Genomic DNA, 23790 nt, shown 5'->3' with positions numbered 1-23790 from the left:
AGCCTCAGCAGCACAGACACACACAGCCCACCACAGCCTCAGCAGCATGGACACAGCCCACCACAGCCTCTGTTCCAACACACAGGGTCCTCTTGAGGCTTCCCAGGCACAGACACCTCCTTCCAGAAACCTCCCGTGTGCCCAAGAACACGCCCACGCAGGCCTGGAGCTAGCTGCGAGGCAAGCGGCCCTCTTCACTGCCCTGTCTGGGTTCAGAACTGGAGTCAGGCCTTCAGCCCTTCTGGACTGGCCCCATCCACGATGACCTGGGCAAGTCCCTCGGCCCCGCCTCATCCACGAGATGGCTGCCATCACCACACCCCGCCCGGGGTGGTGAGGGTTACACAGGGCACTACGGCAAAAACACGCTCTAGGCTACAAAGCCACATACAATAGTCAGCTGTGTTTAAGGCTGAAATGACTTCCAATAGAAAAACCCAGGGACTAAAAAGCACCATCTAGAAAATGCACCAGGACCAGGGCATTGGAGCAAGTTCAACATCACCAATGTCAAGACCTGAAAATACAGAAACAGCGTCTTTCAATTTTTTTTTTTTTTTTTTTTGAGACAGAGTCTCGCTCTGTTGCCCAGGCTGGAATGCAGTGATGTGATCTCGGCTCACTGCAAGCTCCACCTCCCGGGTTCATACCATTCTCCCGCCTCAGCCTCCCGAGTAGCTGGGACTACAGGCGCCCGCCACCTTGCCTGGCTAGTTTTTTGTATTTTTTTTAGTAGAGACGGGGTTTCACCATGTTAGCCAGGATGGTCTCGATCTCCTGACCTTGTGATCTGCCCGCCTTGGCCTCCCAAAGTGCCGGGATTACAGGCGTGAGCCACCACGCCCGGCCCGTCTTTCAATTTTTAATCAGCAAATGCAAGTATCCAGTTAAGTGCCACAAACTGACAAGATGTGTCTCAAACCTACGCCACTGTCTCGTGCAAGAAGAACTGTTTTTTGAGAATATGGCTCACGCCTTGGAATGGAAATCACCTAATACATCTTTCCCAGCCTCCTCATGTCCTCAAACCTCACTGTTGGGAAAAGGAAGCCTCACCCTGCAGTTCTCAACACTTGCTAAACCCGACTGGAAGGGGCAGGGGGTGCCTCTCAGGAATCCTAAGAAAAAGGCCTCACAGGATGCTGTTTTCTGCCTAACCACTTCCACCTGCCGCAGGCCTTCCCTCAGGTTTCCCACGCTGACTTCATAGTGCTGCGAGGAGATGTGGGTGCTGCTGAACCAAGGGCTGCGCAGCAAGGCAAGCCTAAGAGGTGCCAGCCAGGCTGGCCTGAGAGCAGGCCACCATGCAGGGAAAGCCAAAGGACCCTGTTCACGCGTCTTTAACAAGACCCGCACTGCGGCGCTGCTTCCCCACCATGGGTGCTCCTTCTCCCAGGTGGACGTCTGCACCAGACTCCATTGGGAAGGTACCCCAGGGAGTCTTGGGCCCCACCCCACGCCGTGGAGGCTTAGGGAACTTTGCTCTAGACCGCTACCCTCTTGTTGAAGGGCACACAGGTATTTAAAAGACCCAGGGACAAAATCCAAACCTGAGCCCCAGATCACAACCAGAGAGTGCTACGGACAGCCTAGCCCGCCGGCCCAGAGCACTGGTGCCTTTCTCTCCTTGCTCTGCCCCTTCCAATCCTGCGTGAAGAGCTCAGAAAGCAGCCTCTGCTGCAGCCCCTGACAGCCTGGGAAACACGGGCTCCCAGCCTTAGGGTGCAGCTTTACGGACAGCCCAATTTCTCGCTAGGGGCCTTGTGGGGAAGGCTGACCCGCAGTGCTGACCCGCAGTGTGGCCCCGTGTGCACAGGAGTGAAATCATGGAGACTGACCATGCTCAGACAGTAACTGCAGTTTTCAGGAGAAGGTCTGATATGCCTGAAAGGGCTGAAGTAACATTTAGTAACTATTCAAAAAACCATCCCCCAAATCCCAAACAACAGAGCCCTCCACACATCCCGGCGGCTCCCTGGACCTCGAGAAAGCCCGTGTGCCTTTGGACGGTTTGGACGGCACTCTAGTCTCTAGTCCGCCTGCTACTTACAGAGACGTTCTTCAGGCACTCTTCACAGGTTTTGTTTGTGTTCTGAGAACAAGCTGCAGGAAAGAGGCAAGAGACAAGTCAGTCACTGAGAATCAGGCAGTGTAAATATTAGTCCAGACGGGCAGGGTGGGCACCAGAGAGGGGCGCAGCACCAAGAACCTCTGATCTGGAATTACCAAATGAAGGTCCCCTTCCTGAGCCCTGCTGGTAACAAGCCTTCTTCTAGACATCTGGAACGAGTGTTCAGGGATCCCGCGGCAGGCAGGCCGCCAAGGGCATAAACACGCAGCTCCTGTCCGCAAGGGCTCTTCTGGGAGAGAAGAGCCCAACAGAGAGGGCCGTGTTTCCGATCCCTCTGAGAGGAGGTGCGCCCTGTGGTTGTGTGATCACTAGCCACCAACCCGCTGGGACCTTCCGCTCATCAGCACGTACTCTATTGGGAACCCAAGAGCCTCCATCCAAGGCCACAGCGACGCTAGCAACACTGCCAAGCAGCACACTTCTGTCTTCGGACTCACCTACAGATCTCATGTGACGAAGCAAGATCTCAGTCCCCTGACAGCCTCACCCCAGACTGGGCTAAGCTCCCTGTACCAAGGGAGAGGCCCGGCGCACCAGCCTGCTCCAATCATGCAGAACACCCTGGGACTCTGCCCGCTACTCACAGCACTGCTCCTAAGGAAGGGGTCCAAGTCCTCGCAGCCAACAGCTCTGGAACTCAAGCCAATCAGAAGCAAGAGTGACAGCATGAATAACTTCCAACACGCAACCAAGCTGACTGCCTACTCCCCCAATCCCATCTCTCTCTCTCACACACACACACACACACACACACACGCTGACTGCCTACTCCAATTCCATCACACACACACACACACACACACACACACACACACACACACACGCTGACTGCCTAACTCCCCCAATCCCGTAACACACACACACACACTGACTGCCTACTCCCCCAATCCCGTCACACACACCCACTGTGCACGCTGAAAAGAGCTCTGTGCTCATCACCAGTCACTAGAGAAATGCAAATTAAAACTCCAACAAGAGATGACTACACACCCACCAGAATGGCTAAAATTAAAGAGAATGACAATAGCAAATGTTGGCAAGAATGCACAGCAACAGAACTCTTACAGTGTTGGAAGTGTAAATGGCTCAATCATTTGCAAAGAAGGTCCGGCAGCTGCTCCTAAACAAACATGCGACCACCTATGACTCAGCAATTCCACTCTTAGTATTTCATCCAGAAGAGAGGGAGCCCGCATCCACAGGCGGACCTGCGCAGGAACGCCCTGTGACAGCCCCAACTGAACACAGCCCAGATGTCACTCTGTAGGAGGGTGGACAGAGACTGGAACACTCACACGATACCAGCAGGGCATCAAGAATAGCAAACATGCAGCTCCCGGATGAAGGGATCTTTGGAAAAGGCATTCCAAACACAAAAGGCTGATTTCTGTGTCTCTCCTTTAGAGGTGAGCTATGTGGCTGTGCAATCACTAACACTGTTCAGCGATGAAAAGAAATGAACTGGTCTATGTAAAACACGGATGAGTCTGAAGCACATGATGTGAGTGAAAGACGCCTTCCACAAAAGACCCTACCGTGTAATTTCGTGGCCATGCTGCTCCAGAAAAGGTGAGACTCACCTATGGAGGGAGGGGGGCAATGGCTGCCTGGGGGCAGCCATGCATGGGGGAGGCTCAATCTTCCAGATCAAGGGTCTGTCTCGTCCCGGCTACACGGGTGTAACTCACTGAACAGCACAATTCAGTTTCCCACATTTCCCTGTATGAAAAATGTATCTCAAAAGAAAAAACAAGACAACTCTGGTCCCTGACAGGCACAGTGAAGGCAGAAGAGCATGCTCACGTCTGTGACTGACGCTCACGTCTGTGACTGACGCTCACGTCTGTGACTGACGCTCACGTTGTGACTGATGCTCACGTCTGTGACTGACGCTCACATCTGTGACTGACGCTCATGTTGTGACTGATGCTCACGTCTGTGACTGATGCTCACGTCTGTGACTGACGCTCACATCTGTGACTGACGCTCACATCTGTGACTGATGCTCACGTTGTGACTGATGCTCACGTCTGTGACTGACACTCATGTCTGTGCCTGACACTCACGCAGGAGTGGAAGACTGTGGGGACACCTGGATAAATGCAACACAGAGAAGCGTGGTGACACACCTGTGGCGGGTACACAAGCGCGCACCACAAAATCCTTCAGCTTTGCTGTACATGTGAAGAGTTTCATGATGAAATGGAGGGAAAAGAGCTTCAGCTTTAACTTACAATTTCACTCATTACGTTTACCAAGAGGGACTAATAACACATCGAGTCCATTGTTGGGATCCTTCTATTTAACAGTGTAGTCCTACACTCCACTTTTCTAAATAAATCTCCACTTTATTTGAAATGAAAGCACACTTTGTCACATGTTCTATAGCAATTATCACTAAGTAGTACTTTTCTCAGAGTCTCTAGGGGTGTGCTATTCAGTTTATGTATAAGTTTATTTTAAGCCACTTTAGATACTTGAAACAACAGGTTGTATTCAGCCCCAGGAAGGTAAAGAAAATTGGCAACCAGTGAAAAGCCTTAATTTCTGAAATCACTGCTGAGAGGCAGGGTTACAGGGTCCTTTGATAAGAACAGCACTGCTGCCGGGCGCAGTGGCTCACGCCTGTAATCCCAGCACTTTGGGAGGCCGAGGCGGGCGGATCACAAGGTCAGGAGATCGAGACCACAGTGAAACCCCATCTCTACTAAAAATACAAAAAATTAGCCGGGCGCAGTGGCGGGCGCCTCTAGTCCCAGCTACTTGGGAGGCTGAGGCAGGAAAATGGCCTGAACCCAGGAGGCGGAGCTTGCAGTGAGCCGAGATTGCGCCACTGCCTTCTAGCCAGGGGGACAGAGCGAGACTCCGTCTCAAAAAAAAAAAAAAAAAGGACAGCACTGCTGACGTTTCGAAGTCCCCAGTGACTTGGCACTGTGGGAGGAAGGAGCAACGGTGCGCTGATGGTGGGCACAGACCCCCGCGGTGTTGCAATGTGACGGGCACCATGATGAACTCTTGGTTTTAAAATTCAACTCCCAGCTCTGTCCACTGAAAGCGCCGAGAAAGGACAACACTCAGCAGCAGAGGTGGACTCTTGGTGCCCAGGTCTTGGTTTCTAGATGCTGTTCCCCACCAGCACGTAGCAGAGCTCCTCAGAGAAATGGTGATTCCAGAAGTGGGGCAGAAAGTGGACAAGATGAGCCACAGACAGTGTGCGGTTCCTGAGAGTGGCACGGACGGGAACGAATGGCTAGAGGATCCAGAAGCCAGCCTGGAGGGAGTCTTTCTAGCCAAATCCGAGCCAACTGAATATCAAAATAAATGATAACAGTCACGAACTCTAAGCCCTAGAATCCATACTGACATGAAATAAAGAGAAGACCGAGTGGCAAACGCTAAAGAAACCATGAGTTGAGAAGCCTCCACTTTATAATCATCACAGCCAACAGTAACGCAGGCAAGAATTCCCAAAGATGTCAAGTCCACTGGGTCTGCCTGTGGACTGACAAGAGAGTCTCAAAGCACCTCCCCACAGGTGAGTGATTACTCAGGGGGAGAAGGTGGCACCTTCCAAGAAATCAGTTATCCCCACCATAACCCAGAACAACACGATGATGGGACAAAGTGACAGCATGTGCCCCCCACGGAGGACACAGAGAGGACAGAATCACTGCGCCATGCTCCTGCCAAAGCGCACGTGAATCGAATAAAAGGAAACACCCGGTAAGACCCACTGAGGGTCCTTCCACAAACTGACTTTCTGAAAACGAAGAGGAACTATTCTAGATCAATGGAGATTAAAGAGACACAACTATTAAATGCAGCTTGTGGTCCTGGATCTCAGCGGGTAGGAACAGGACATTGTTGGGGTAACTGGTAAAATTTGTACACGGATTGTGTTACATGTCTAGGTGTTGATAATTATATAAATTTCAGTTATGTAGAAGAACAGCCTCCTTCTTAGGAGATAATAGGGATATCTTAGAGACTATAGAGAAGAATGTAGGGATAAAGGTCACAATAGTAACTTACTCTCAAATGGTTTGGTCAAAATAACAACAGGCAATACAATTGTGATTTGTCGATTTACAATACATTTTTAAAATATGAGTAGGGGTGGAGTCTTGTCATGTCACTCAGCCTGGTCTTGAACTCCTGGCCTCCAGCAATCCTCCCACCTCAGCCTCCAAAAGTGCTGGGATTACAGGTGTGAGTGACTGTGCCCAGCTGAACCAATTTTTTTTCTTCTTTTTGGAGATGAAGTCTCGTTCTCTTGCCCAGGCTGGAGTGAGTGGCGCGATCTGGGCTCACTGCAAGCTCTGCCTCCCGGGTTCACGCCATTCTCCTGCCTCAGCCTCCGGAGTAGCTGGGACTACAAGCGCCCGCCACCACACCCGGCTAATTTTTTGTATTTTTAGTAGACATGGGGTTTCACTGTGTTAGCCAGGATGTTCTCAATCTCCTGACCTCGTGATCCACCCGCCTTGGCCTCCCAAAGTGCTGGGATTACAGGCGTAAGCCACTGTGCCTTGCCTGAACCAATTTTTAAAAATAAAACACAAACAATTTTATTATAAATTTAAAAAATAACAAGGAGATCTAGAGAGAGAGTGCTAAGGCAAACGGAGTCAATGTTGAGAACAGAAGGGCATCCAGGACTTCACTGCACTATTCCTTCAACTTTCTGCACCTCTGAGGTCTTTCTAAACACAACCTGGGCAAGGAGACACAGGGCATGCCCGACACACCCACTTGAGTCCTTCCTGAAAAGTCACCTACCAGGAAGGGTGCATGTGCTTCCTCTCCTCAGCCCTACAGTGGCTACAAGCGACAGGGATGATGCCATTCTTGTTCATGGGGATTTTCATTTTTAAAGCTTCTTTCTGATAACTAGGTCTTGTGTGAACTACAAGAACTGAGCTCCAAAACACACACCATCAACTCCATCTACCCCCAGACCTCTGGATTACCGGTCAGTCTGAGTCAGCGGAGAGGCATGAGAGGAAGAGGGAGAGAAAAACCGCCCAACATTCCTCCTGCTCCCAGCAGGCCAAGAACAGGGCGGGCTTTCAATAAGGGGGAAAACACCAATGTTTACAGTCCTTATGAAAATAACATCGAAGATGGGAAAAAGTCATTCTACTCTGTCCTTTGAAAACACATCATCTTGCATAGGAAGAAAAGAAAGGTCAGGTGCAGTGGTTCACACCTGTAATCCCAGAACTTTTGGAGGCCGAGGTGGGCAGATCACCCAAGGTCAGGAGTTCGAGACTGGCCTGGCCAACACGACAAAACACCATCTCTACTAAAAATACGAAAATCAGCCAGGCGTGATGGCACATGCCTGTAATCCCAGCTACTTGGGAGGCTGAGGCAGGAGCATCACTTGAACAACCTGGGAGGCGGAGGCTGCAGTGACCTGACATCATGCCACTGCGCTCCAGCCTGGGCAACAGGGCAAGACTCCAACTCAAAAAAAAAAAAAAAAAAAAAAAGAAAGGCATGAATCATTTGTTACTGCTTCAGAGACAAGCAGTGTTTATTTCTCTAAGAGATCACCATCTCTTATAGCATCACAAGATAACAGAAAAACCATGTGCTAGAAAACCAGAGATAAAAACTGCCCTTGTGTTGCTTGAGTCTAACACTGAATGTGACTGCCCTGACTTCTGAGGTCCTATGACTGCAAGGCTTCAACTTACACTCCATTTATCAATTTTTAAAGACCTTTCTGTCTTATTTGTTTCAAAAATTAAAGGAAAAAAAAAAGTCTTCTTCTGTCAGGATACACCAATCCTCCATGACCCATTTGAGTGCTTTCCTGAAGTTTCAGGTGAGTCAATAAACGCACTAAGCACATAGGAACACATCAGCAAGTGTAAGTATTTCCTCGTCATGCTCCTGTCACACCGCAGGCCACAGGCTGCAGTTCTCATCAGAACCAGTGGCCAAAGAGGCATGATGTCCACTCTGCACTGGGACAGAGGCATGAAGACCAACTACACTGTCAATTCCAGGTGAGAAAAGAGGGCAGATACGGAGACAAAAAACGTTCTTGCGAATTCCACTATTTCAAAACAAAGAGTTGAAGACTAGTAGTACATATCAACGCTGTGAACCCTGTGTACACTGTAGCACTCTGTGAAGTTAGAAAGCCACGCTTCTCAGGGTGATGGGCCGACTACAGATACCCCTTCCACATGAGGAGGCCCCACTGTAAGGAGCGGCTGGGTGGCACCCACCACCTCAGGGACCTGCATGGCCACCACTGCTCCAGCCCTCAGACAGTAGTCCGAACTGCTTTTCGGGGTCGTCTTTCCTCCAGATGAAGCTCTTGGATTGAGTCTGACCCCATACATAAATAAAGTGGGGTCCAAAAGCCCTATCCAGGTTTCGTTAACTTCAAGAATCTTGCTCCAAAGATCTTCAATACACCATGGGTTCTTAACGTCTCTCCTCCATCAAAACACATAAAAAGATGCTTAAAAGCATTGGATTTAGATTGGTATAATGTATTCTTTAAATTCACACAGTGTCCTTGTAAAGAAGACAAAATGTTTTACACATTAGTATTGTGGTCACATTCCTGTAACTATGACAAGCAGTAAAAAATCTCACACTAAGCAAGTACTCTGTGGGAAGATGCGAGTTCTCCAAGCTATAAATAGCCCCTCTCTCCAAGGACAAGGGGCACGCAGACACCACGGGCGCCTGGGCAGTGAATGCCAACATGACGTGGCACCATTCTTCCTATTTCAAGGGGTCCCCAGTAAGAGAAACAACAGTTCACCCACCGGGACTTGGAGATTAAGTGGAAGACCAAGAGCAGTTTCCAAGAGGAGAAGGAAGTGCTTTTCAGCTGACACACCAAATGGCAGTTCTGGATTAACTCCCAAACTGTCCACTCCACTTGTCCACACCCATCTCTGCACCCTTCAGAAGTGCAGAGGAGAAGGAATCACAGTAGTCAAACAAAAACCTCAGGGAGGCTTTTGTAACACTCCCACTTCAACAATGCAAGCAAACACACCCCCAAGCCACTGATATGAGTTTCAAGTGAATCACACACTCTCCGGGCAAACGCCCATTCCGTTTGTTGAAATGTATTCATTGCACATTCGTGCTTAGAACTCAATCTGGGCCAAAAGTTCCCAGTACAGTCCCACTGGCCTCCTTGATTAACAAACTTCAAGGCAGCTGCATTGCTAACGTCACAAACGCTAAGTACACTTGGAAACAGATAAGAAGAAACACAAATAATCCCGCACTGGAATAAACATTCCATAAGGTCACAAAAAGCGCTCTACTATGCTAAACAGACCCTGACAGAGCCTGGGCTAACATGACTTGAGAAAAGTATTACCCCTCAAGCTGGGCCCAGGTCAACCCTAATTGTAAGGGTCAGGAAACTGAAGTTAAAGTGGCACTAGTGGTGCCACCTGGAAACTCCAAAAACGGAAACCAGCATGACGTTCTGAAACAGGTCCAACCATGACACTCTCCAGCTTAGAACCAGCTGGATTTTCCCGCAGCCCACCAGGTCCTGGAGGCCCAGCCCCACAGGAAGCCACTCTCTATAAACACTCCCGATTTCTGGAACTCTGAGTCTCCTGTCCTGCACTTTCCTCCACTAGCACTCCTCCAGCCCCCGCGCCCTCACTGCTTCTTTCTTGGTCAGCCTCCCGGGGACTCAGCTCCTCTAGGACAGAAGCTGTGTCTGTCGGTCGCCACTGTGGCCGCAGGGCCTGGCGCAGATGGGATAAACGAAGAATGCCACCTGCGGGTCTGGACAGCGTAGAACCGCAATCAGCTTGCTTCAGAATCAGATGCTACCTCCTGGTTTTGGAGAACCCTTCCTTTCTAAGGCATAAGATAAATGCGAGCGTTCCCTGCTGTGCATGGAACTGCGGCCGGGAGGGAGTGGCGGCGTGAACGCCGGCGACTGCAAAGACACGCCGGCCGCGGCCCCCATCACCCTCCAGGGGCCTGGGGCCGCCATCCCGACCTGCCCCCGACCAGCTGTGCGACCTCGGGCACGTCGTGAACCGCCATCCCGGCTCCGGATGGAACCCGAGGAGTGCTGTCTGAGGTCGTAGTGAGACTAAGGGAGTCCGCAGGTGCCAAGCGTGCCGCCTGCCAGGGGAGGGCCAATCCGCGGCCACGCGCGAGGAGAGGCCGCAGAGACTGGACAAAGACAAAGACAAAGGCGGCTCTTCCGCGGCCCGCGCCACAGCCGCGACGGCAGCTCCCGCGGCCGCCAGATCGGCGTGACCCTCGAGAAGCCGCCGCCTGGGCAGTGCCTGCGACCGTGGGCCTAGGCCGCCCGCCGAGCCCAGCGCCCTGGCCGCGACCCCGACCCGGACCCCGACCCCGACCTGGACCCACCAGCCGCCCCGCCCCCTTCGCGGCCCCGCCCGCCTCGGCGCCCTCACTCGCTCCGGGAGGCTCCTGCGCGGCGGCCACCGGGATGAGCAGCAGGAGTAGCGCGGCGCCACCGAGGGGCAACCTCCAGTACGGCGTCGGCCCGCGGGCCACTCCGGGAGCCATGGTCGGCGGTCGCTCGGTCAGTCAGGGGCTCGTTATAACTCCGACTGCAGTACAAGCTGTCTCTGCCCGGAAGAGCCGCGGCGCCGGAAGCGGACCTGTGGGGCGGGGCCACGCGAGTGCGCAGCCTCAAAAAGCAGCTCGCTCGGTCCCCTCGCCGTCCGGCCCGCCTCCCGGCGCGGCTGAAGTTCAGTGCGCCTGCGCGATGGAGGAAAGGCGCCCGGTAGTGAGGGGGCGGCTGAGGCTCAGTGCGCCTCCGCGCCGCGGATGGGCGAGGAGTGACCGAGGGGCCCGCCGCGGCTCCTGCGCCTGCGCGGCGGGGACGGGCGGCCGGCTGAGTGGACTGGCGGAGCGAGGTGCTTCGATGGCGGAGGTCATGGCGGCCTCCATCCTAAAGGGCTGCGGGCGTCCCGGACGGCGGCCCCAGGCCCTGCTCACGCTGCCCTCAAGTGAGACCTGGACGAGGCGCGGGTGGGCCCGCGTAGTCCGCGCCGGTGCCCGCGCTCCACACCGCGGCTTCCGGCGCTGGGGTCCCGCCGATGTCCGCGTGGGGTGTTTCGGGGATTTATTTATTTTTGTACGTTAACCGCACTGGAAGCGGCCCCGAAATAGGCTGAAACGTGTGGTGCTGAAGCTGCCACCTAAATTCCCGAGAGAAGCGCCGTTTCTCCTCCCTGGCTTCTCGCCGACGCCCTCGCTGCTCGGAAGCCCCACGAGAGCCGGGGCCGCCCGCTGCCGTGTGCCTGCGGCTCCTTTCTCGGGTCCGGGATTCTCCGGTGCCGGGGACGGAAAACACCTGCCTTCTTGGTTCATGACCCTCGTAGATGAACTTCCGCTGTTTTCTGCACTGCTTAGACCAGAAGACGGGAAACCATGACTGCCGCCCCCCTGACGGGTTAAATGTACCCTTCCCCGAAACAGGCACTGCCCGTCACCTATCAAAGGCTGTGACTGCGCCCACCTCGTAGGAAGGACGCCGCGATCCTGCTAAAAGCCCCTCGGCCTCTACCTGCCCGAGGGTACCCTTCCCCTCCCTGCTTCCGAGGGCGAACTCCATTCCTCTGGAGTTGGTGTTTCCGGGTGGGTCAGCCTCCAGCCACCTTTGAATAAACCCCCCTTACATTAGATTCTGACCCTGTGTGATTTTAGGTTGGGATTTGGGCGCCTGCAGATGGGCCCGAAGCCAGCCTCCTGTGATCCGAGCCACTTCTCTGGCACTCGGAGCGCTGGCACCCGCGGAGCGGCCTTGGCTCACCCGACCGCCTGGGAACTGATCGGGGTCTCTGGCAGCCTCCCAGGGCTGAGGTTCAGACTCTGTTCCGCCTACCCAGGTCCACACCTGATGGGGCTGGAGTGGAAGCTTGATTTTAAGGCAAAGAGTCAGCTGTTTGCAGGTGTGTGCTTGCACTGCCTTTCGAGGTTAAGGTTTCGTTCGTCTTGCTAAAGTTTGCAACCTTTTTTCTCCTTCAGATTTGGAGAAGGGGAAAGCAGTTTATCTTTGAAAAGAAGAAACGAATCGTGGCTTAAGCAAAATTTGTAATCTTTAAAACTGGCCAGGCTCTGGAGCTGAGTTCAAGTGACATGTCTAAACTTTCTTCTTGAGTAACCAGATTTTCCCTTACAGGCTTTTGTCACTTAAAAGAACTCATGTTATAGACAATCGTCCATCCAAAACCAAGTCTTTCTCCTTCAGGAAGGACCCATCTTTGGCAACTGCAGCTGGATTCCTGCGCAGTGCTTATGGCGCCACCTCTTGTCATATTTAGAAAAATGGTCTCACATAACTTGAGAAAAAACAAAATTTCAGTGACCAAAGCCGGGTACCCTTGGAATACCAAGCTCATTTAGTCGTTTGCTCAATTGGAAAACGCTGGCTCTAGGATCACACAGAATCTTTGGGAGAGTTATTTTTTATGGTATTTGGAAGCATCCAAAAGAAGTTCTAATAAAGGTATTTCTTTATGAGAGAAAAACAAAAATTATCTAAAATAATATCTGAGTTTAAAAAGACTACTGAAATTTCTCCCCCTCCTCCCTCAACTCCTTCTCTTTATCCTTTGTTGTCTGAATGCACTACCCCGCCCAGACCCACCTTTCTTCCTCCTCCTCCTTCTCCTGTTCTGAGGCCATTTCTCAAACAGCCAGTGTCTGATAGGGGACAACTACGTGCCCCAGTTCATCAGTTATGGTCAAAGGTAGAACTTAAAAGTATAATCAAGGAATTTCTTGATGCTCACCAGGACCCTACTGGTTTTTCCAGAGAATTTAAATACCTGAGTGTGTGACCCTGGCTCTACTTTGGGAAAAATAATTTTTTTTTTTTTTTTTTTTTTTTTGAGACTGAGTCTCACTCTGTTTCCCAGGCTGGAGTGCAATGATGCAATCTTGACTTACCGCAACCTCTGCCTCCCAGGTTCAAGGGACTCCTCTGCCTCAGCCTCCCAAGCAGCTGGGACCACAGGCACGCACCACCATGCCTGGCTAATTTTTGTATTTTTAGTAGAGACGGGGTTTCACCATATTGGCCAGGCTGGTCTCGAACTCCTGACCTTGTGATCCGCCTGCTTCAGCCTCCCAAAGTGCTGGGATTACAGGTGTGAGCCACTGCGCCGGGCCATAAAAATTATTTTAGATAGTTAACACAAGTTCTCATTGCTGACATAAGCTCTTGCTGATACAGCAGCCGCATTTTCTGTAATAAATTCCACCTTGTTACAAGGTTCCATTCCTTGGAGTCAAAAAAAATTCAAAGGGTAGGTATCACTAATACTCCTGTAATGGCTAGTAAATCTTAGCCTATAACTAGGTCCTTTACAGGGGACTCACATTTTCCTTCTAGTTCTATCAGCTACCATCCATCTTATAAAAAGAGACTTCTTAGAATTATGATACCCACATTTTTTTCTCCCTAAGGGGGACAACGTATTTAGAATTAGATGAGAAAGCTGAGTTACTAGACATAAAAAGGTTTCAAAATCTAAGCCATTTGCAATCCCTATTGCCCTAGAAGACACTGAATTATTGAATAATGAAGAATTACAAAACCTACTAAAGGCAGTACTTGATCAAATATGGTCAGAGTCTTCCACTGATACTGGAAGAATCCTCTTGGCTACCCTGATCAAAGTCTTTTACTGTCTTGGACTTTTGTAGCACATCCTTCAGTAGTTCTGTGGATGAAAGTATTGATTTCTCTCTACCTTTACTTGGGAAGGCAGACGATACACACAGACAGCTATGCCCAGGGCCACACTGAGAGCCCAACTGACGCAAAAACTGTTCTTTTAGATGCTGACTTGCTCTTTTTTTTTGTATGGAGTTTCACTCTTGTTGTCCAGGCTGGAGTACAATGGCGCCACCTCGGCTCACTGCAACCTCTGCCTCCTGGGTTCAAGTGTTTCTCCTGCTTCAGCCTCCCAAGTAGCTGGGATTACAGGCATGCGCCACCAACACCTGGCTAATTTTGTATTTTTAGTGGAGACAGAGTTTCTCCATGTTGGTCAGGTTGGTCTCGAACTCCCTACCCCAGGTGATCCACCCACTTCGGCCTCTCAATGTGTTGGAATTACAGGCCTGAGGCACTGGGCCTGGTCTTTTGACTTGTTCTTAAAAAAAAATTTTTTTTTATTACAATACATAGGCAGTTTACTCCTCTGCTCAGAAGATAAGCAAGTTTTAATAGAAGATGGGATACATTCATTACAACAGCACTAAGGGGACATAGAATTTCTAAAGAAAAACTTCAGTTTTATAAAAAAACAAAGTACTTGGGCCACTTATCTAAAGAAGGACTTTCTATTAATCTAGATAGACTGAAAGGAATTTTAGCTTTCCACCACCAACCACCAATAAACAAAAGGGTTTGGGAGACTGGCAGGATGTTGTAGAAATTGGATTCCAAACTTTTCTTTAAAGCTCAGTCCTTATATGCGCTCTTAAAACAGGACATGCCAGGACTTTGGAGTCGGCAGAAGAAAATCCACCAGCATTCGAAATTATCAAACGTGACCTTGCTAATGCTCTGCCTTTGGGACGTACAAATTATAACCTTCCATTATTATTTGTATAATACATGAAAGTGGTGGAGATGCTTTAGGGGTTCCTAAAACACTGCTATATGTAAAAATGTTTGTTTAGAAACAGAATGCTTGTTCCCCAGTGCTGCAAAGAAACAGCACTCGAACATAAATTTAATCCTCTCAGCAAGGCCATTTTTACTTTCTGCAGAAAGGGTGCTCATCGTAGATGGAACAATGGCGAAAGCACACCTGAAAAAAGGAGGGAAGCAATTTTTATCCCTGACGTATTATCCCTGCTACTGTGTTCTGTCTCCACTGGCTGGAGCCAGACCTCACAATCTAAACTAAAACCTGATTGGCCAACAGTTTAAAACTTTTCTCAATAGGTAAAAGTAATGGAAAGACAAAAGAAAGAGGAAGTTGCTTATGCCACATAGGGGAGGGGCATAGGCTGTGAGCTGGAGCGTGCCTGTGAATAGGTCCAGCACGGATACCTTGGTTAAGGTTCAGGGACATAGAATGTACTACGTGCCTGTGAGCATGTTTAACAGCCACATAGGACAGGGCTTAAAAAGAGTTATTAGCACAGAGCCAGGAGGCTTGAAGGAAGTTAGTTTTTAAAAGAAACTATTATTTTTAGCACTTACGATTTATTTTTTAACAAGAATGGAAACTTTGAAGAGGAACTTTTCACTTTCTACAAACACAAAGATCAAAATAGACAGTCATTGCCACAGTTGCCTAAAATATAATCCAGGAAAACCATTATAAGGACATTTCCCTTCTCCTGAGGCCCTTGTGAGGTATGATCATTAGATTCCATGCTGTTGCCACCCTCAGAAACATACAAATAAGTTCTGGTAATGATTTATGTGTTTTTCTCACTGGGCAGAGGCATTTCCATGCAGAAGAGCAGTGGCCTCAGCAGTGAGTAAAATTGCTGTAGAAAAACGTATTGCAATCCGGGGAATTCAATAGCAACAGAGGAACTTGTAGCAACAGAGGAACTCACTTCACCGGGTGGATGATTGAATCGGTATGTAAACTTTGGCCTATCCTCCAGCATTTCCAATGCGCTTACCACACCCAGTCATCTGGGTTAGTGAAATGCACCAATGGAATAATCAAAACTCTATTGGCAAAATTAACCAAGCCTTTTTCAATTCCTTGGTCAGAAGTTCTTCCGTTGGTTCTGCTTAATCTGAGGTCGACACCTTTAGGTAAACACCAGTTATCTCTGTTCGAAATTAGGCAGACCCATGAAGTTATCTCCAAGGAATTGTACATCTATGATATTAAAGGGAGACATATTCAGCTATTGCAGTGCCCTTGCAAAATAATTAACAAAAAATTATAATTGACAAAAATAATCTTTTCACAGTGAGCTCCCGGGAAACAAAAATTTGAAGAACCGCAAACTTCAACCAGGAGATTTTGTCTATTGGAAATGACATTTTTTAAAAAGTCTCTGCAACCAGCTATGGACCTTATCAGGTACTTCTGACCAGCCTTCACCGTAACATTAGAAGATGACTCTTGAATTCACATCTCCCATCTAAAGAAATCTGAGCCTCAGCTGGGCACGGTGGCTCACTCCTGTAATCCTACCACTTTGGGAGGCCAAGGCGGGTGGATCACTTGAGGTAAGGAGTTCAAGACCAGCCTGGCCAACATGGTGAAACCCCATCTCTACTACAAATATAAAAATTAGCCAGGCGTGATGGTGCACGCCTGTAATCCTAGCTACTCGGGTGGCTGAGGCAGGAGAATTGCTTGAATCCGGGAAGCAGAGGTTGCAGTGAGCCGAGATTGCGCAACTGCACTCCAGCCTAGTGACAGAGAGACCCCGTCTCAAAAAAAAAGAAAGCTGTGCCTCCTAAATGGATTGTTGTACTGGAAGATGATACCCTGGGACAGCTAGGACAGTGTTCTTTGGGTTGTGCCTGGTCACAAGGTCAAATATGTCATACCATTTCACACTCACCAATTTTCCTCATCTATAGTCTTGTCAGATTCATTCTGTATTCCACTGGTATCATCATTTAGCTTCTGAGAACTGGGTATTGAAGGTGTTACTTGACATGTGAAGGCCCTCACCAGTTATACACAAAAGGCTTTAAGTTAGAGCCAGATGGGTATCTCATTATTAAATGACAAACTTACCTGAGAAAATCTGTATTATAAAACCATGTGGCTTCAGACATACTCACTGCAGCTCGAGGGTAACCTGTGCTGTCATAAAACTGAAAGCTGTGTCTATATCCCAGATAAACCAAATGACATCACTAAATTCATGGCTGATAAGAAACCCACATAAACCAACATTTCAGAGCCAAAACCTCCTCTAACCAACTGGCTAAATAGCTGGTTGGCATCTTGGCAAACTTTAGTGACAAAAAATGTTAATTTATTCTAGAAATTACAATCATTTTTTATGTTTGTCCTGTTTGCTTGGGCTCAGCATAAAGGGATAAAGTGGCTGCAAAGGGTCCTTAGTGACAGCAAACTGTCTCTGACCCACATCTTCCAGTTTGAAGACTTTACATCTTCATTGGGATCTTCTATTGTATCAGAGATGTTTAAAAATCCATTTGCAGGCCGGGCGTGGTGGCTCATGCTTGTAATCCCAACAGTGCGAGGCCAAGGCAGATGGATCACTTGAGGTCAGGAGACCAGCATGGCCAACATGGTGAAACCCTGGATTTTTCTACTAAAAATCCAAAAATTAGCCGGATTTGGTGGTGCACACCTGTAGTCTCAGCTACTCGGGAGGCCAAGGCAGGAGAATCTCTTGAACCCAGGAGGCAGAGGTTGCAGTGAACTGAGATCGCACCACTGCACTGCAGCCTGGGTGACAGAGTGAGACTACGTCTCAAACAAACAAACAAACAAAAATCAATTTGCAGAAACAGAATAAACAAAAATCTAGTTTAGAACTATGTCCCTGAAGCAACCTTTTTTTCCCCATCCTAACAATACAACCACACAAAGCTAATTTAATGATATTTGAAGGACATTAAACATGTAAGGACATGTAAACATTAACCGAAACTCAGTGAATACCACCACATTTTAAACAGTGCCATCCACAATGGCATTTTAAAATATAGCTAAGTTTTGGGACAATTTAACAATGCAGAAGTTAAAAAAAATACGTGGTATAACCCAAGTTCCTGTTTTAACCGCATAGAACTCAAGATTTAAAAAGAGGAAATGGGGGGCATTGTGTAATTTAACATGTCTGGAATCCAAAGATACATATTCAATTGTCAAAGAGCTTCAAGCTCAGAGGACCCAACGGCACATTGTACAGGAAGTACAACCATAATGATTCTTTAGAGAAACAGGATGATTACTTGGAGCAGTCTGGAATTAAAAGCGCATATGTCTTTTCATGAAGAAAGATGGTTACAGAATTAAACTGATAGAATCACAATGGTACCAACTTAGGAGAAATGACAGCTGAGCCCCAGGGCCATGGAAAGGACTGTCCACAGGCACAGACAGCCACAGTGGGCTGGGGCCAGAGAGGGGAAATTCCAGGGCCCCCACCCAATTGTGCATATTGGAGTCACCTGCTGGGGATTTCCACCAGAGTTTTTATTTGGTGGTTAAGTGTCTGTGCTTTTTTGGTGATTATGAGTACATTCCTTAGTGGGTGAAAGAGTTACTTCCAGAGAGGCTGCAGAGAAAGACTGAACCTTCTGGCAGCACGTTAAACCACCAGATGCTTAACACTGGGGAGAACAAGGAGAGCACCTGAAGGTCCCAGACTTTGGACTCACTTTGGAAGGGGCCAGAGAGTGTGGAGCCTGGGTCTGTGGGAGGCAGCAGTCAGCAGGGTCTGGGGTGAGGCATAGAGGGAGGGAGAGAGGGCTGTGCCCACAGGCCAGAGCCCATGTCCCATGACGGGACTAAGCAATGACGTGGAACCTGCACTCCTGGTATGTGGGAAGGCTCCTGTAGGGCTGCACACGGTTGGCAGCTTCATGGCTTCAGAGCTGGTCTGTGCCATGCAGGGTCTCTTGTGCTCAGGAATTTGTCCTTGACCAAGGCACAGACAGTTTCGGTTGCCCATCCCTTGCAAGCAGTTACGATTCTCAAAGCACTTCCTGTGCCAGCCTCTCTGCATCCTCCCAGGGCCAGGCTTTAGTGATCCCTCCACAAGACAAAACACAGCTTGTTCCAGGTCAGGCAGCCAGTAAGGAGAGCTGGACGTGGACTGGGGGCTCACCCTTGGAGTCCGTGCTTCTTCCCCGTGTCTCAGGAGCTCCCCTCAGTTCCCTGGAACAAGGTCGGAATGTCAAAAAGACCTGAAAACTGGCAGGAAGATGATGTCAGAAAAACCACAAAATGGATTGAGGGCATCTGACAGTTTGTCTTGCTAGAGGCACATCGGGGGGTGATCCAGGCCCTTGCTGCAATCACCGAGATGGATCTCAAGCAGGGGCACGTGTGTCCTAGGACCCTTGCCCACTGTGCGGTGATACACCAACCCACCGAAACAGAGGGGGTTGCCTCAGAGAAAGTCTAAGACACATGGGGCAGCCAAGCTAGGAGATGGGAGGAAACCTCAAACCCGCCTCCTGAGGGGCTTGGGGATGGTGTTTTTCAGGGATCTGGGCAGGTGATGGGTTCTGAAGCATGGGGATCACTGATTGGTGAGTATGAGGGGTGAAATCACGGATGGGGTATGAAGAAAGCACATTCCTGAGCTGAGTCGGTTCCTTGGTGGGGGCCTTCAGACCGGTTGGCGTTGGCTGTTTTGCTGGAATTTGCAGTGTGGAAAACACCTGAAGCAATTCTTCGCTTACAAGGTCCACGCTCAGAGATTCCACCTCCAGGAACAACAGGGGAGCAGGTGGTGTGTGTGCCGGGTGACTCTTGTGAAGTGAGGAGCTGCAGTGAGGCGGGTGATGGTGCCTGCCACACCCTGGTCAGTGCCCAGCTCCAATCCTGCCCAAAGCCTGACTTGGAATTCTCAGTAACCCTGTGAGGAGGGTTTCACGCAGGGCTGGTACCTGATCTCAGCCGGACGTGCTCCGGGCCAGGCCCTCTGGTTGCCTGGTCACCTGGGGTCACCCTCCCCCATCCCTGCTTCCTGAGAGGGCATCAGCACACTGCACACACCGCTGTAGACCATTCCTTGATGTCGACAATTTTTTTTTTGAGATGGAATCTAGCTTTGTTGTCCAGGCTGGAGTGCAGTGGCGCAGTCTTGGCTCACCACAACCTCTGCCTCCCAGGTTCAAGCAATTCTCCTGCCTCAGCCTCCCGAGTAGCTGGGATTACAGGCATGCGCCACCGCGCCCAGCTAATTTTTGTGTTTTTAGTAGAGATGGGGTTTCACCATGTTGGCCAGGGTGGTCTCGATCTCCTGACCTCGTGATCTGCTCACCTCGGCCTCCCAAAGTGCTGGGATTACAGGCGTGAGCCACTGCGCCCAGTCAATGTCAACAATTTGATCTCCATCTCCTAGCTTTGCCCAGTGGTTCTCAATCTACAGTGTGCATTGGTATCCCTGGAGCGGTGCTTTGTGGGTCCACCCGGAGCGCCGCTGACTAGCTGGTCTGGGGCCAGCCTGAGAATGCATCTCTGACAGGCTCCTAGATAAGGCTTGTTCTGCTGCCCAGGCCAGCCTTGGGGAACTGGGGCTCGAGGCCAGTGGGTCTCCAACCTGGCTGCACAGCAGCCTCCCCAAGGAACACTGAACACCAACCACGGCAGCCCTTCTCCGGCAGGGAAGGGGCATTTAAAGCCCCAGGCGCGGGCTGGGTGGAGGACACCTGAGCTGGGAAGTGGGCAGTGATGGAGCATCTGGCCATTTGTAGCTCCTCGCACCTGCCCAGGTAAAGGCTCCCAGGCATGTACAGTAAAAGGTTATCGCGCAGTTAGAAGTTTGTTTTTTGTTTGTCTGTTTGTTGCTTTTTTTTTTTTTTTAAGCTAGGATCTTTCTCTGTCACCCAGGCTGGAGTGCAGTGGTGCAATCACAGCTCACTGCAACCCCCAACTCCCAGGCCTAAGCTGTCCTCCTAACTCAGCCTCCCGAGTAGCTGGAACTACAGGTACGTGCCACCACACTACTAATTTTTTTAAATGTTTAGTAGAGATGAAGTCTCACTGTTGGCAGCTAGGTCACCAGGTGTGCCGTGTGACTCTTGTTAAGTCAGCAGCTGCTAACTTAACAGCCTCAGGTTCCAGGCTGACCTTGAACTGCTAAGCTCAACCAATCCTCCCACCTTGGCTTCCCAAAGTGCTGGGATTACAGGCGTGAACCACCGTGTCTGGCCACAGTTAGAATTTTAAAGTAGGGGACCTAAAGCAGATGCTGACCACATGTGCCCATTTGCAGGTCTGCAGTGGCCCTGGCAGTGTGGCCAGTTGTGTGGCTTGCCCAGACAAACTGAGGGATTTCCCAGGACAAGGGCCTTCCTGTGCTAACACTGAGACGTTCACCAACTGCAGCCATGGCAGGCAGCCTGCTTGTGTCCAGAGCTCTCAGGCAGGGTCTATGTGGAGCTTGGTGCTGAATTCTGCTCTGGAGCTGTGAGCAGCTTTAGCACAGCCCAGGGCTGTTTCTACACTTCCCCTAAAGCGGTACTGGCTCCCTCCCCTCTGAGTACCCCAGTGGGAGGCAGAGGGGGCTCTGTAGACAGCCAGAGGGGAGGTGCAGACACAGTTGGAGGAGAGGTGTAGACAGCTTGCAGGGGGAGATGTAGACAGCTAGCGGGAAGGAGTAGATGGCTGAAGGGAAGGTGTAGACACAGCTGGAGGGGAAGTGTAGGCAGTCAGAGGGGAGGTGTAGACGGCCGGAGGGGAGGTGTAGATGGCTGGAGGGAAGGTGCAGACAGCTGGAGGGAGGGAAGGTGTAGGCACAGCTGGAGGGGAAGTGTAGCTACAGCCAGAGGGGAGGTGTAGACATAGTTGGAAGGGAGGTATGGACAGCTGGAGGGGAGGTATAGACACAGCCGGAGGGGAGGTATAGACATAGCTGTAGGGGAGATGTAGACACAGCCAGAGGGGAGGTGTAGATGACTGGAGAGGAGGTGTAGATGGCTGGAAAGGAGGTGTAGATGGGTGGAGGAGGAGGTGAAGATGGCTGGAGGGGAGGCGTAGATGGCTGGAGGGGAGGTGTAGACCGCTGGAGGGGAGGTGTAGACTGCTGGAAGGGAGGGCAGACAGACACTCACTTTCCTGCTTTGCTTCCGCCCTGGCCAGGCTCTGCCACAGGTGCCTCCTTGGCGGGGCCACCACACCATTTCTGAAAATGCACCTAGGATTTGGGACAGGGGCTCAGGGTGGGGCTCTGTACAGCCCAGCAGGTGAGGAAGGAAAAGGGAAAACAGAACCTGCCTACGGTCTAAAGCCAGCCTGTGTGGCCAAGGTCAGCAGGCAGGACAGGGCCCCCGTGCGCCTGGCCACCTTGCCAGTCGGGGGAACACAGCAGACACAGTGGCCAGTTTCCATGGACAGCCTGTGTTGAAGTTTTATTTTTTTTCTATACACGTGATTGATTAACAATTTAATGAATGGGATGTCATTTTATATCCTGACAAGTTTAAATGTAAATAAATTGGCACCACCTTTAACCAGACGGCTGTCCTGACTTGCACAGGAGACACGCCCCTCACCTCAGCAGCCTCAAGCCCTCCCTTCTCATGTCTCCATGCAAGGACTGTGCAGGTCAGAGCAGGGCTGTACCCCCTGATGAGCCCCTAGAAGCGCCTGGCTGGCCATGGCTGTTATTTTGAGGGCAGAAAATAACTGGATTTCTGGTTAATTGGTGACATCCTCAAGAGCTGTTGCAAGCCATGTCTCAGCCACGTGACGGGGCAGACGTTGTGGGCCCGACGGCCTTGTCTTCACCAAGTGCTCCTAACTCTCAGCAAACTTAGGGTTCATGACCGTTGTGGTGGCACTCTTGAAAAGGGGATTATCCTGGTGGGAAATGCAAACAGGCTTGTGAGTGTGGGAGGTTTTCAGAGCAGAATCTTTATCTCTGAAGACACTCCCCGCGTGGAAGCCGTCGCTTTGAGGAAGAGCTAGAGGTGGGGCAGCCCTGCCAGGGTCCCAGCACCGGCGGCCAAGCTCACCCACAGCGGCGGACGCCCACAGGACAAGCTGCCCGGGGAGGCCAGGGTGCAGCCACGCGTGGGTGTCCGTGGCCTCCCGCAGCAGGAGGTCGCAGAGTGTGGGATGTACGCGCCCCTCTGCGTGGGACCCCCGAAGATGGCCGCTTACGTTGTTCCACTGGGACTTGAGCTTCTCCTTCTCAAAACGCCTGTACTCCCGGAGGTCGCTCAGGTGGGTCAGGGCCTTCCAGATGACCAGCAGGAGGACGCCGATCAGTACGATGCCTGCCACAGTGCCCCCGACGATGGCGGCGATGTTGGGGCCCGCCACGCACTCTAGGAAGAAGCAGCGCACCGAGCATCAATCCAGCCCCATCTCACTGGGCGTGTGCGCCCACAGGTCCGAGGTCACCGCACCACACAGCACTTAGAGAGACGGAGGTTCCCAGGGCCCTGGCTCACCGTCCATCACCACGGCCAGGGGTCAATGAGAACCTGGCCGAGCCCCTGCTGGATTCAAGGCCAGGCCCCATGGTTCCAAATGAAATCTAAGGGCCATTGCTACCACCCCTGCTCACAGAGAAGAAGGCAGGGCCAGGGTACTGGGCAGCCAGGGCAGAGCACTAATACGGGGAGGTAGGAGACGGTGCGAGGGACCCCGCCGCTCTACATCAGAGTTCAGAATAAGGCTCAGGGTTCCTGCTGGCGTTCGCTCCCCCTACTGCGAAGGTGATTTATGGTGGCAAGGACAGGACCAGATCTGAGCTGAGCAGGTGAGGCCGCTACCAGGATGAGCAGCCTGAGGTCCTGGCTCCCGCAGCAGCTGTGCTCGCCTCCTGAGCATGGGGGCCGTGGCCATAGTGGGCCAGGCCTACAGTTGCTGACCCTGGCGCAGACAGGCAGTCCCTGGCCTGACCTGGCACCCTCACTCCCCGTGCCCCTCCTGCCATCCTGACCCGCACCCTCACTCCCCGTGCCCCCTCCTGCCATCCTGACCCGCACCCTCACTCCCCGTGCCCCCTCC

At 51.0% G+C, this 23790-nt stretch overlaps 2 protein-coding genes and 1 long non-coding RNA gene across 9 annotated transcripts in view; 1 reads left to right on the top strand and 2 right to left on the bottom strand.

Annotated features, from left to right (window-relative positions):
- The window catches only part of PTTG1IP (PTTG1 interacting protein), a 25334-nt gene extending 14395 nt beyond the window's left edge, over nucleotides 1-10939 (bottom strand). Inside the window, exons 1-2 of the mRNA XM_026447442.1 lie at nucleotides 10564-10939; nucleotides 2051-2103 (exon numbers count right to left, since the gene is read on the bottom strand). Coding sequence (XP_026303227.1) covers nucleotides 2051-2103; nucleotides 10564-10678 — 168 coding nt within the window. The 5' untranslated portion in view covers nucleotides 10679-10939. The remainder of the gene's footprint in view (nucleotides 1-2050; nucleotides 2104-10563) is intronic.
- On the top strand, nucleotides 10823-21486 carry LOC111526992. The gene is made up of 4 exons (XR_004228621.1): nucleotides 10823-12626; nucleotides 15587-15730; nucleotides 16076-16337; nucleotides 20662-21486. It is a non-coding gene; the product is annotated as an uncharacterized LOC111526992 (long non-coding RNA).
- A 668-nt stretch (nucleotides 21487-22154) lies between these two features.
- The window catches only part of ITGB2 (integrin subunit beta 2), a 51557-nt gene continuing 49921 nt past the window's right edge, over nucleotides 22155-23790 (bottom strand). For all 7 annotated transcript variants that reach the window (XM_031934609.1, XM_023193013.3, XM_023193006.3 and 4 more), the window contains exons 15-16: nucleotides 22936-23102; nucleotides 22155-22632 (exon numbers count right to left, since the gene is read on the bottom strand). In XM_031934609.1, coding sequence (XP_031790469.1) covers nucleotides 22570-22632; nucleotides 22936-23102 — 230 coding nt within the window. In that variant the 3' untranslated portion in view covers nucleotides 22155-22569. The remainder of the gene's footprint in view (nucleotides 22633-22935; nucleotides 23103-23790) is intronic.

The sequence above is a fragment of the Piliocolobus tephrosceles genome, chromosome 19 (genome assembly GCF_002776525.5).
Source record: "Piliocolobus tephrosceles isolate RC106 chromosome 19, ASM277652v3, whole genome shotgun sequence".
NCBI lineage: Eukaryota > Metazoa > Chordata > Mammalia > Primates > Cercopithecidae > Piliocolobus > Piliocolobus tephrosceles.
This window is presented reverse-complemented; position numbering and strand designations above follow the sequence as displayed.